The sequence below is a fragment of the Kogia breviceps genome, chromosome 14 (genome assembly GCF_026419965.1).
Source record: "Kogia breviceps isolate mKogBre1 chromosome 14, mKogBre1 haplotype 1, whole genome shotgun sequence".
In the NCBI taxonomy this organism is placed as follows: Eukaryota; Metazoa; Chordata; class Mammalia; order Artiodactyla; family Physeteridae; genus Kogia; species Kogia breviceps.
Window position 1 is genome coordinate 22,697,323 of NC_081323.1, and position 13,948 is coordinate 22,711,270.

At 44.0% G+C, this 13,948-nt stretch overlaps 1 protein-coding gene across 2 annotated transcripts in view; it reads right to left on the reverse strand.

Moving 5' to 3' along the window:
• Positions 1–1,423: 1,423 nt before the first annotated feature.
• The window catches only part of AAR2 (AAR2 splicing factor), a 62,138-nt gene continuing 49,613 nt past the window's right edge, over positions 1,424–13,948 (reverse strand). Inside the window, exon 4 of one of the 2 annotated variants that reach the window (XM_067012257.1) lies at positions 1,424–3,305. In XM_067012257.1, coding sequence (XP_066868358.1) covers positions 3,276–3,305 — 30 coding nt within the window. In that variant the 3' untranslated portion in view covers positions 1,424–3,275. The remainder of the gene's footprint in view (positions 3,306–13,948) is intronic. The other variant, XM_067012258.1, reaches the window with a different exon arrangement.

Here is a 13,948-nt window from a genome sequence, read left to right on the forward strand (position 1 = left end):
GCCCCTGGGGAAAATGGAGAGCGAGGAAAATCCCAGGGCCCCTGCAGGCAGTGAGGGTTGGCCTCTTTCTCCTCCTCCTACTGCACACGATGAACTCTCTCTCCCCTACACAGCCCTTGGGTCTGGCCCCTCCTCCCCATTGCTCTGTCTCTGCCCTGGCCCAGCCTCTGCATCCCCTGACTGGACCACTCCAGCATCCTCCCAGGACTCCTGCTCCAGTCTCTCCCTTTCCAATACATCCTCCACAGCCTCAGAAAGATCTTTCTGTAAAACAGATGTGGCCCTCCCTTGCTCAGAACTCTGCACTGGCTCCCTACCACCTGGGGTGAAAGTTTGAACTGGTATTCAGAGCTAGCCTGGTATTCAAAACTCTTCATCATTTGTCTTTTGTACCCTCTCCTAATCCAATTCTGGTCAAATCCCATGACCCAGGTACAGGCTCTGCAGTTTCTCCCAAAGACAAGCTGATTCACACCTCAGCCTACGCAGGTCCTTCTACCTGGAATGCCTCTCCCCCATTGGATACTCATCTTTTGAAATTCGACTCAGATGTCACCTACTCTGGAGAAACCTGTCCTAACTTCTACGCCTCATTCCCCATTCCCAGTTTGTCACCCCAAATACTTTATTTTTTCCCCTTGGTATTACCAAGCATTTCTTTCTTTCTTTCTTCTTTAGCTTTATTGAGGTATAATCGACAAATAAAATCGACAAATAAAATCAACAAATAAAAAATATATAAAAATATATTTCAGGTGTACAACTCGATGTTTTGATATATGTATATATTGTGGAATGACCACCACAGTCAAGTTTATTAATATATCCACACCTCACATAGTTACCTTTTTTTTCTTGTGGTGAGAACACTTAAGATTACACTCTTAGCAAATTTCAAGTATACAATACAGTATTGTTAACTGTAGACTCCCCAGATGCTTTATGATTGCAAAGACACACCATGTCTCAAACTCCTTATAACAAATGCTTTTGGCACCCACCTTGGAGTCCAGCAGCAGCCAAGGTGGACAGCTCCCAGACACTGGCCCACTGGAGGCACCCAACAGGTCTCTCCAATTCTTCTGCCTGATGGCTTTTAAAAATATAATTGAAGTATAGTTGATTTACAATATTGTGTTAGTTTTGTATGTATGGCAAAGTGATTCAGTGATATGTATATTCTTTTTCAGATTATTTTCCATTATAGGTTATTACAAGATACAGAGTATAGTTCCTTGTGCTATACAGTAACTTCTAGCTGTTTATCTATTTTATATATAGTAGCGAGTATCTGTTAATTCCATACTCAGAATTTATCCCTCCCTCCCTTTCCCCTTTGGTAACCATAAGTTTGTTTTCTATGTCTGTGAGACTGTTTCTGTTTTGTAAATAAGCTCATTTGTGTTTGTTTGGGGTTTTTTTTGCAGTACACGGGCCTCTCACTGTTGTGGCCTCTCCCGTTGCGGAGCACAGGCTCCGGACGCACAGGATCAGCGGCCATGGCTCACGGGCCCAGCCGCTCCGCGGCATGTGGGATCTTCCTGGACAGGGGCACAAACCCGTGTCCCCTGCATTGGCAGGCGGACTCTCAAACACTGCGCCACCAGGGAAGCCTTGTGTTATTTTTTTAGATTCCACATATAAGTGATATCATATAATATTTGTCTTTCTTTGTCTGACTTACTTCACTAAGTATGATCACCTCTAGGTCCATCCGTGTTGCTGCAAATGGCATTATTTCCTTCTTTCTTATGGCTGAGTAGTATTCCATTGTATGTATGTACCACATCTTCTTTATCCATTCATGTGTTGTTGGGCACATGAAGGTTGCTTCCATGTCTTAGCTGTTGTAAACAGAGAGCATTTTCTGAAGTCACAAGAGCTCAAGCACAGGACAACTTGGAAATGCAGGGGAGTTAATGCCCTTAGGAGCATCCTTCCATCATGGGGTCAGGAATCAGTGGGTAAATGCTCCTCCTTCAGGCAGACAGTTCTGAGGCATCTTCTCCACTGTTCCTCGAAGGTCCCCAGCAGTACGGCATTCCAGTGGCCATGTGCTAATGCACACTTTATTGACTTTCTCTCCTCTCCCGTCTCACTCTCCAGACTCCCTCCCTCCCACTTCCTAGGATCACCTCCCAAATGAACTACCTGTGCACAAGTCACTGTCTCAGGGGCTGCTGCTTTTGGCGGGAACCCAAAGTAAAACATACCTGTTTGCTTCCATCTCTTACATAAAACTGGATACAGCTCCTTGAGGTCTGAGGCCACATTGAATTCACCTCAAATTGTGGCCAGCAATCTGGGTTCACATCCTGCTGCTTGCATTGTGTGACCTTGACCGAGTCACTTCCTTGAACACAGAGGCTCAGCAAAAGTAAGTAGGAGATTCCCAGACTGTTAATGAAATATATCCCAGGGTCGAAGGGGGGTGGAATATAGGACTTCACTCTTCCTTCTCTTTTCCTATGTTTTCCAATTTTTTTGAGTATTCACATATTCCTTTGCTTTGTTTTGCCTTGTTTTGATGGTGTGGAAGGAGTGTGACCTCTGGACTGAGCAAGCCTGGGTTCAGATCTTGGCTCTGTCACGTACTAGCTGTGACTAGGCAAGTCACTCAACCTCCCTGGGCCTCAGTTTCCACATCTGGAAAATGGACATAAGCATGAGCACCTACTTTGCAGGGTGGTTGTGACTTTTATGATAGAAGCTCGTTGTAAACCACAGAGTAAATTTCAAGCCTGGGTTATTGTTGTCCCTGGGGCTGGCATCAAGCCTGGCATGGAGGAGGTGTCTGGGAAATGTCTGGAGAACAAAAGGAGTGAAGCTAGTAGTGGAGCCCCAGGGTGTTCCTTATCTTGTTCATTCATTCATTCCATGCTCACTGATACCACTCGGGCCAAGCCCTATGCTGGGCACTGGGGATACACAGTTGTAGGAGGAATGTCTCTGGCCTCAGGAGCCTTGCCAGCTCCAGGCATGACCCAAGAAAACCCACCATTCCCAGAGGGGCCCTGACCAACTGTCGGGGGAGTGTGGGAAGATGTCCAGGAAGAGGTGACTCCCAAGCTGTGCAGGACTTAGTCTGATGAGCAAAGGAAGGACAGAGTGGACGTTCCAGCAAGAGGGGACAGTGTACACTAAGGCCTGGAGGCCAGGCCGGGCCCTTGCAAGCCACTGTGGGCAGCTCATTGGGGCTGAAGTCTCAGAGTTCAAAGATGAAGCCAGAATCCAGCCAGGGTTGGGTCATCACGACCTTGAAGTCCTCTGAGGAATCAGGATTTTCCACTGAAGGTGGTGAGGATCTATGGAAAATGAGGACAAGACCGGGAAAGAATCTCTGACTTCCTTTGTGAACCAGGGCAACTCCTTTTGCCTCTCGGAGCCTCAGCTTCCTCATCTGTACACTGGGGGAATAAATATTACAACAAGGATGTTCTGAGGAGGGCTGGAAATGACGTGTGCTCAGGGCCTGGCTGAGGAAGGCGCTCCATTCACTCATATGAATGGAATGAATGGACGAGTGAGCAAATGAATGAATGAATTTCTGCCAGGTACCTTCCCTCACACTAGTCTCAGCCTGGAACTCAGCCTCCTCCCCGCAATCCTACCTTCTCCCTGCCCTACCCCACTCAGTAGGGCCTCCTACTCGCCCCCAGGCCAAGTGACGAGGGCGGGGACTTTTCTAGGGTCATCAAGTGAGTCAAAAGCACAGCCAGGTCCAGTGTTCTGTCCCTGCTCTGTGACGCCAGAAATGCTTTTTTCTCTGTCCCTCAACGTAGATTCACCTCCAGGGCCAGCCCTCATGCTTTTGGGGACGGGAGATGCTTGGGTTCCACTGTCTCCTTGAAGGGCCAGACCACCTGCCTCAGCCTCCCAGATGCCCGAGCTACCATCTGCTCCCACCAGAGCCTTAGCTCTTTTCCTTAAATAGTTCCTCTCGTCTCCTTGGAGACATCTCTCACATGGAAGAAAGGAAGGGAGGGAGGAAGGGAGGGAGGGAGGGAGGGAGGAGGAGGAGGACAAGTTGGGTCCCATTTCCTGAGTACCTACTGTGTGTCCGGCTCTGACCCTCATCACACCGCTTGGACCTGGGGATCCCCCCTGTCCCTTTTCAGATGAGGGACTGAGGCATGGAGACCAGTGATCACAGGCCCCAAATTTCAGAGCAAGTAAGAGCACAGCCGGGATTTGAACCCGGGTCTGTAGGGCTCAAAACCGAAAGCCTGTGTGACATAAGGGGAAGGTGCATTTGTGCTGCCCTTACCCCATGTCCTAATGCCCTGGACAGGGCACTACCTACCCCCCAAGTCACCCTCCCTTACATGACCAATCCACAAACACTTACGGGCACCTGTTGTATGTTAGGCCCTGGGCCACACGCGGAATAGGAAGAGTATCTCAGATATGAATGGAACAAAGTCTTCTCCCTTGAAATAGAGTGTAGGGGAAGTGGGAGGGACAGAAGGACATTTATTTCCTGTGCATACACCAGACGCTTTGCAGGGACCATTTCAGCTGATCCTCTGAATACCGCAGTTGGTAGGATTTAAGAGCCCCATTTTTCAGAAAGGAAACTGAGGCCCAAAGAAGTTAATTCACTTATCCAAGGATATACAGGGAGAAAGTGGTGGAACCAGGATAAAGTCCCAGATTATGCTAAAACTTGCTGGAATGGCCCCCAGAGACCTGAACAAAGTGCTGCTGTGAGGTTGGGAAGGAGTGGTAGCTGGCAGCTCAAGGGCACTTGAGTGGAGGGGGAGAAATGAAAGGACGTGGACAGATGGGTCTCAACCCCTTTCTGGCCCCAGTCCTCTTGAGCCGGCTCCAAGGCTGATATCACCAGGGTATCTGACACCACCAGCTCAAGCAAAGAGGTGACCAGATCCCAGATGTCTTAGTATCTAGTGGATCCCACTCAAAGCATCTCATAGACATACCTCACCCCGTGGATATCTGGTCAACCCTAAACCCTTGTGTCCTCTGGTTGACCTTACCCAAGTAGCCCATCTGGTTGATCACACTAGTCTAAATCTTGGGTTTAAGAGGCAACTCTCACATCTGATGGTTAAGCCTAGGGGAGGAGAGGCTATTTCCAAAGATTTCTGGCAAAAGTGGGATCATTGTCATATCAAAATGCCTGCACGCTGCGTGTACACCTTTCACTCTCCTACTCTGCAGTGCACTACAGGGGCTGTGACAACCCCACAGCAGGCAAGGGAAGAAGGGAGGAAATGCTGGGTGGAGGGACTGGCATGAACAAAAGGCAGGAGGCACAGGGGATTCAGGGAAAAGCAAACAGTTGAGTGTGGGTGCGTGTGGAGAGCAGCAGAGCTGAGGCCAGAGCAGGGGTTTGATCAGGAAAGACCTTGAGTACCAGGTGAACAGCTCAGCCTTCATCTGGGAGGCAAAGAGATGCTGTTACAGGGTTTAGAGGACAGGGAAGATGTGATCCAATGTTGTTTAATGGTGGCCAGTGTAGAGGACGGCCATCAAGAGAGCATGAGGCTGGAGGCAGGGAGGCTAGTGTCGAGGCCGCTGCAACCATCCAGAGAGGTGATGGGCCTAGACTAGGCTGCAGCTGTGGAAAGGGAGAGGAAGGAGATAGTCGGGAGAGACGTCAAACAGACAGAATCAAGAGTTGTTGCTGATGGATCCTGATGTGGGGCGACGGGAGGGGAGGAGGCAAAAATGAGGCTCAGGTTTCTGGTGTGAGCGGCTGATAGGACAGCCTTGAGAGGGGAGGACTGGGCAAAAGGCAAAGGGGAGGAAGGCCACCTGGGCACCCGGGTCACGTGAGGGATCTCAGGGCACACGGGGCTGTTCTTCCTGCGGGATCCATATTTTACAGTTTTCAAAGGGCTGTCGATCCACAGACTCCCTGGAAGCCACCGCCCGCCAACAACCTGTGAGGTCAACCCCATTTCTCTCGGAGAGAAAATTCAAGGCTCAGAGAGCAGCAATGACTGATCCAAGTGGGTGATGGAGCTAGCTATTCTGCCTTCGATACCCAGGCCTTTCTCCTGCACCCAAGGGGCCTCCCAGTCACCAGACGTTTGTAAGGAGATGTCCAGGGAAATGGGAAATCAGGGGAGAGGCTGGGGCTGGAGACAGAGAGAGGGAAGACATGGAGTAGACAAAGTCACTCACGGAGAGGGCATCGAGAGAGACAAGAAAATCACCTGGGCAGAACCTTAGGAATCGGCAACCTTCAAGAGCTCAGCAGAGTGAAGATGGCTGCCATGTCCTGCCCCCAGGCCACCGCACACAGCCGTGTGTCATGCACCAGGACTTGCTTCAGACAAGTAAGCTCCCTATTCATTAAACCATTGATGTCTCTGTTGCTGACTCTGGGCTCTTTCTTTGGTCTTGAAGTTGGGCAAGCACAGGCCTTGTCGGCCTGTGGGGTGCAGCCCAAGAGGTGCACCTAAACGACCATCTTCCCGAGCCCATCTAGGAGGGATGAGAAACCGACAGTCTGGGTATCCCTACGTGCAGAACCCAGCTCCTGCCTACATTCCAGCTCATCTTGCCTGGTCTCCTCATCCGTCGGTGGGGCTGTGGCCTCCTCAGCGGCCAGTGGGGCTCCCAGCCAATGAAGCAGCGATGAAAACTCTCACGCAGCATCTCCAGGGACACTCTGGACTTCAGTCAATAGCCCAGGCCTTCCAGCCGAAGCTGAGTTTAAAATGTGAAAGGATTTTTCTAGAAGTGACAAGATGCTGTACATGGAGAGTTGGATGTTACTTGGTTCCTCTATTAGAAACAGTTTGTTCACCTTATTGTGAAAAGCCGAAGCTGAGTTTAAAATGTGAAAGGATTTTTCTAGAAGTGACAAGATGCTGTACATGGAGAGTTGGATGTTACTTGGTTCCTCTATTAGAAACAGTTTGTTCACCTTATTGTGAAAGTGAGTCCTACAGTATTTCAGCAAAAGGTATTCATGGCAAAAAAAAAAAAAAAAAAGTTGAGCCAAAGAGGCTAAAATGATGTGAGCAGAGAAGTAGAAGAAAGATCAAGAGACTGCTGGGGGCCGACCTGGGGAAGGTCACGCTTCCAGGAGAAAGTGGCCGACGGTGTTGCGAATTGAGGACTGTTTTTCCTGCGCTGCCCACACCTTGGGGGCTGGGGCAAAGCTCCAAGGAGACTGTGACTGTGTACTTCAGTACTGTGGAGTGCTGGACAAAGGTCAGGGGTAATTGTTCTGGTCCTGGCTCTGCTACCACCTCTCCAGGTGACGTTGGACAAATCCCTTTCTCTCTCGAGACCCCTGTTTCTCTCTCTATCTAATAAGAGGGCTCCAGTTTCTGGAAGCATTCCTTTATTTGTTCAATTAATTCAATAAGTATTTACTAAGAACCTGCTATGTGCCAGACACTGTTCTAGGAATTTGGGAGACTTCAGTAAACCCAAAAGATAAAGATCCAGCCTTCCTAGAGCATAGGGGACTGGTCAATAAGCAAAAAACATAATGAAAGACATGATACAGTTTATTAGGTGAGTATAAGTTTTACGAAAAAAAGGAAGAAAAAGGTAGATATGGGTAAGAGGAGTAGGAAGTGCTAGAGTTGGAGAGTTGGTGCAGATTATTAATTTTAAATAGAGTAGTCAGGCAGTGCTCACTGAGAAGGTAATATCTGAGGAAAAGAGTGAAGGGGATATGACATCCCTCCAGGTATCTGGGGAAAAGCTGTCCAGATAGAAGGAACAGCCACTGCAAATGCCCTAAGGTCTGAGATACTAAAATCTTCCCATTATTAAACATCTAAAAAATCCTAGATTAAAAAAATATGGAAATGGATAAGTCTTAAAGAAAGTAGAGAAATCCTCAAATTGGGAACATGAGACCAATGAGGAACCCACACTGAATCTGTGAGATGCCACGCAGACACCTACAGCTCAGGTAACATAAAGTCTATGGCCCACATAGAGCAGAGAGCCAAATGAGTCAGAGATCATCCTGCATAAATTATGGACTCAGGAAGGGCTACATCACAGAAAAAAAAAGGTGAATTTAGGGCTTCCCTGGTGGTGCAGTGGTTGCGAGTCCGCCTGCCGATGCAGGGGACACGGGCTCGTGCCCCGGTCCGGGAAGATCCCACATGCCGCGGAGCGGATAGGCCCGTGAGCCATGGCTGCTGAGTCTGTGCGTCCAGAGCCTGTGCTCCGCAACGGGAGAGGCCACGATAGTGAGAGGCCCACGTACCGCAAAAAAAAAAAAAAAAAAAAAAAAAGTGAATTTAAAAGAAATTCTGCCACACAGAGGCAGGCAGCAAAGACAACTGTCTGTCTCAGCCTGAGATCTGTGTGAGATTAAAGGAAAATCTCCCCTGCGAAGGTATGCACATTGACTGGCCCTCACATGGATTTTAGGTCTGAACTGTAAGTATTGATGAGCTACCAAAAAAAAAATTCAAGAGAGAATTGCTAAATTAGCAAGATCTCTGGATAAAAAGTCAATATTCAAAAATTAGTTGTATTTACATGTATGAGCAATAAACAATTAAAAATAAAATTTAAATAAACAGTACCATTTACAATAGCACCAAAGCCTATAAAATACCTAGTAATAACTCTAATGAAAGATGTGCAAGACTTCTACACTGAAAATTACAAAACCTTTCAGAGAGAAATTAAATTAGACCTTAACAAATTGAGAAATATACTATGTTCATAAATTGGAACACTCACTATTTGAAAGGTGTCATTTCTTCTCACATAGATCTACAGATCCCAATCCAAATCAAAATCTTCTCAAGGTTCTGATAAGTACATTCTAAAATTTATATGAAAGTTCAAAGGACTTTCTATTGTAGAGACTATATTGAAGAATAATAAAGCTGTAGGACTAACAATGCTAGATTTCATAGACTCACAGATTTAGAAAACAAACTTATGGTTACCAAAGGGGGAAGATGGGAGGGGGAGGGATAAAGTAGGAGGCTGGGATTAACATATACACACTACTGTATATAAAATAGATAATCAACAAAGACCCACTGTACAGCACAGGGAACTCTCTACTCAATACTCTGTAATAACCTATATGGGAAAAGAATCTGAAAAAGAATAGATATATGTATAACTGAATCACTTTGCTGTACACCTGAAACTAACACAACATTATAAATCAACTATACTCCAATATAAAATAAAAATGTTTTAAATCTTTAAAAAATACTAGATTTAAGGGTATATTGAAAACTATACTTTGGAGGACTAGTTCTAGAGTATATAAAACTCTAACAGTAAAAAACTCAACAGTAAAAAAAAAAATCCAACTAGAAAATGGACAAAAGACATGAATAGACATTTTAGCAAAGAATACATGCAGATGACAAACACATGAAAAGATGTTAATCATTAGGAAATACAAATTAAAACCACAATGAGCTATGACTATATACCTATCAGAATGGCTAAAGTAAAAAGTAGCGGGCTTCCCTGGTGGCGCAGTGGTTGAGAATCCGCCTGCCGATGCAGGGGACACGGGTTCGTGCCCCGGTCCGGGAAGATCCCACATGCCGCGGAGCGGCCGGGCCCGTGAGCCATGGCCGCTGAGCCTGCGCGTCCGGAGCCTGTGCTCCGCAACAGGAGAGGCCACAACAGTGAGAGGCCCGCGTACCGCAAAAAAAAAAAAACCAAACAAACAGTAGCAACAGCACCAAACGCTAGCAAGGATGCTGAGAAACTGGATGACTCATACATTGCTGGTAGAAATGTAAAATGGTATAGCTCCTCTGGAAAACAGTTTGACAGTTGTTGTTGTTTTTTTAAAAAAATAAAGCTACACATGAACTCCTGGAACTAATAAGAGAATTTAGCAAGGTTGCAGCATACAAGGTTAATATATAAAAGTCAATTGCTTTCCTATACACCAGCAATGAACAAGTGGAATTTGAAATTAAGAAATTCAATACCATTTACACTAGCATCTCCCAAAAGGAATTACTTAGGTATAAATCTAAAATATATATATACAAGATCTTTATGAGGAAAATTCTAAAACTGATGAAAAGAAACTGAAGAACTAAATAAATGGAGCGATATTCCACATTCATGGATAGGAAGAAAACACTGTCAAGATGTCAGTTCTTCCCAACCTGATCTATAGGTTTAATACAATCCAAATCAAAATCACAGCAAGTTATTTTATGAATATTGACAGACTAACTCTAAAGTTTATATGGAGAGGCAAAAGACCCAGAATATCCAACTCAATATTGATGGAGAAGAACAAAGTCAGAGAACTGACACTACCCAACTTTAAGACTTACTATAAAGCTGCAGTAATCAAGACAGTGTGGTATTAGTGAAAGAATAGACAAATAGATCCATGGAAAAGAATTGAGAACCCAGAAATAGAACCACATAAATATAGTCACCTGGTGTTGGAGTAAAGGCAATACAATGGAGCAAAGATAGTCTTCAAAAAATGGTGCTGGAACACATCCACAGGAAAAAAAAAAAAGAGTATATACACTGACCTTATACCCTTCACAAAAATTAAGTCAAAATGGATCATATACCTAAATGAAAAATGTAAAATTATAAAACTCCTACAAGACAACAGAAAACTTAGATGATCTTGGGTGTGGTGATGACTTTTTAAATACAACATCAAAGGCATGACCTGTGAAAGAAATAATAAGCTAGACGTTATTAAAATTAAAAATATTTGCTCTATGAAAGACAGTGTCAAAAGAATGAGAAGACAAGCCACAGATTGGGAGAAAATATTTGAAAAAGACATGTCTAATAAAGGACTGTTATCCAAAATATGCAAAAAATTCTTAAAACTCAACAGTAAGAAAATGAAAAATCCAACTTAAAAATAGGCAAGAGGGGAATCCCCTGGGAGTCCAGTGGTTAGGACACAGCACTTTCACTACCAAGGGCCTGGGTTCTATCCCTGGTTGGGGAACTGAGATCCCACAAGCCTCATGGCACGGCCAATAATAATAATAATAAATAAATGAAAATAATTAAAAATAGGCAAGAGACCTGAACAGGCACCTTACCAAAGAAGATATATAGATGGCAAGTAAGCATATGAAAAGGTGTTCAACATCATATGTCATTAGGAAATTGCTGATTAAAACAATGAGATACCACTACCCACCTATTAGAATGACCAAAATTCAAAACATTGAAAACACCAAATGCTGATGAGGATGTGGAGCAATAGGAACTCTCATGTCATTGCTGGTGGGAATGCAAAATGGTAGAGCCACTTTGGAAGACAGTTTCTTACTAAACTAAACATACTCTTAGCATATGATCCACCAGTTTCACTCTTTGGTATTTACCGAGACAAACTGAAAAGTCAGGTCCACACAAAAACTCCACACAAATATTTATAACACCTTTGTTCATAATTGCCAAAACTTGGAAGCAACCAAGATGTCCTTCAATAGGTGAATAACTGTGGTACATCCACACGATGAAATATTATTCGGTGCAAAAAAGAGATGAGCTATCAAGCTCATCTCGAAGAGACATGGAGGAAACAAATGAATATTACTAAGTGAAATAAGCCAATATGAGAAGTCTTCGTACTGTATAATTCCAACTATATGACTTTTTTGGGGAAGGCGACTATGGAGACAATAAAAGGATCAGTGGCTGCCAGAAGTTGGAAATGGGAGGGATGAATAGGCAGAGCACAGAGGATTTTTATGGCAGTGAAACTACTCTGTATGATACTATAATGGTATACATGTCATGCATTTGTCCAAACCCATAGAATGTACAACACTCAGAGTAAATCCTAATATAAACTATTCACTTGAGGTGATAATGATGTGTCAATGTAGATCCATAGATACAACAAATGTACCATTCTGGTGGGATATTTTGATAGTGGGAGAAGCTGTACAAATGCAGGGGCAGGGGGTAAATGAGAATTCTCTGTACTTTCTACTCAATTTGCTGTGAATCTAAAATTGCTCTAAAAAATAAAGTCTGTATTTTTAAAAAACTAAACATGCTTTCACCATACAACCTAGAAATTGCACTCTCGTGGGCATTTATCCAAGAGAAATAGAAATGTAGGTTCACACAAAAACCTGTATATGAATGTTCATAGCAACTTTATTGATAATAGCCCCAAACTGGAAACAATTCATGTCCTTCACTGGGTGAATGATTAAACAAACGGGTACATCCACACCCTGGAACAGTATTCAGTAATAAAAAGGAACAAGTTATCCATAGTGTAACAACTTGGATGAATGTCAAGGGAATTTATGCAGAGAGAAAGAAGCCAATCCTAAAAGGTTACATACTATGTGATTCCATTTATATAACATTTTTGAAATGGCAAAATTATAGACATGGAGACTAGATCAGTGATTGCCAGGTGTTAGGGATGGTTGATATCGTGGGGAGAGAGTCTGAGAGGGAGGTGGATGTGGCTAAAAATGGGAAATTCTTTTTTAGGGGATTCTTCTGGAGATGGAACTGTTGTGTATCTCAATGGTGGTGGATACATGAACCTACACGTGTGATAAAACTGTATAGAACCGAAAACACACACATACACACACACACAAATGAGTACAAAACTGGGGAATTCTGAATAAGATTGGTAGATTGTATCAATATCAACATCCTGGTTGTGACATTGTATTATACCTTTGCAAGATGTTACCACTAGGAGAAACTCGGTAAAGAGCGCACAGGATCTCTCTGCATTATTTCTTACAACTGTATGAGAACCTACAATTATCTTGCAATTAAATGTTCCATTATTTTGCAATATATATAAATATCAAATCATTATGTTGTATACCTGAAACTAATATAATCTTATATGTCAATAAAAAGTGAATTTAAAAGTTTAACTTAAAAATAAGCTATAGTAATTAAGACAGTGTACCATTAGTACACAGATAGACAAGTAGATCAGGAGTACACAAAACAGATGTACACATATATGAACACATGGGTATTGAGGTGACCCTGAAATTCAGTGGGGGAAAGGATATGTATTTTTCAATTAAGAATACTCACAAAAAAATGTATATTTATTTTTTATTTTCAATAAATAGTGCTGTCAAAACTGGATATCCATATGAAAAAGAAAAAAAGATTTTTGACCCTTACCTCACGCAAAAATTAATTCAAGATGGAGGATCATAGATCTGTATGTGGAAACTAAAACAATAAAAGTTCCAGAGGAAAATATGGATACATATCATCATTTCTCAAAGATTTCTGAAAAAGTATAAGAAATACTAATGATAAGAGAAAAGAATGATGAATTAGACTTTACTGAATTTGAACCTTTCATTTAGGAGAGGTCAGAGCAAGCCTCAGAGTGGGAGAAGGTATATTTTCAATACGTGTTTCCAAGGAAAGGCTCATATCCTGAACAAAGAGCTCCTATGAATCTATAAGGAAGAGACAGACAACCCACTTTTAAGAACACACATCAGAACAGTTTAATGATGAGGGCCTGACAAGAGGGGCCACTGACCTACTCACACCTCATAAAGGCTCAGCCACCATCCCCTGGTCCCTGGGCAGGAGGGCTCCCCTTGGACTGGACAGCACCGGACATGAGGTCCATTGCACCATCCACTGCCCTTCAGAGAGAGATGGCCAAATCATGGTGCTCCAGACACGCTCTAGAGGAAGAAACCAGGTCTGAGATAGCTCACAGTGGTGGATTTCAAACTCTCGTCAGGATAGGAGGAGGCCTGGGATGGGATGTTTCTCAGATAAGGACAGGATTTCCTGAGGGAGGGGATCGGCCTTGGGCCTGAGCACCATTGACCAAGCAGCTGCCCTAACCAGCCACTGTGGGCACAGATTAGCAAGGTAGAAAGATGGAGGAACACCACAAGCACCAGTTGTGGGCAATGTAGGTCCTCTTGTTGCCATTACAAAGTGTCCGCCCTATATCGACCCATGCTGACTGGTCCAAGATACTCAGTGCAACCTG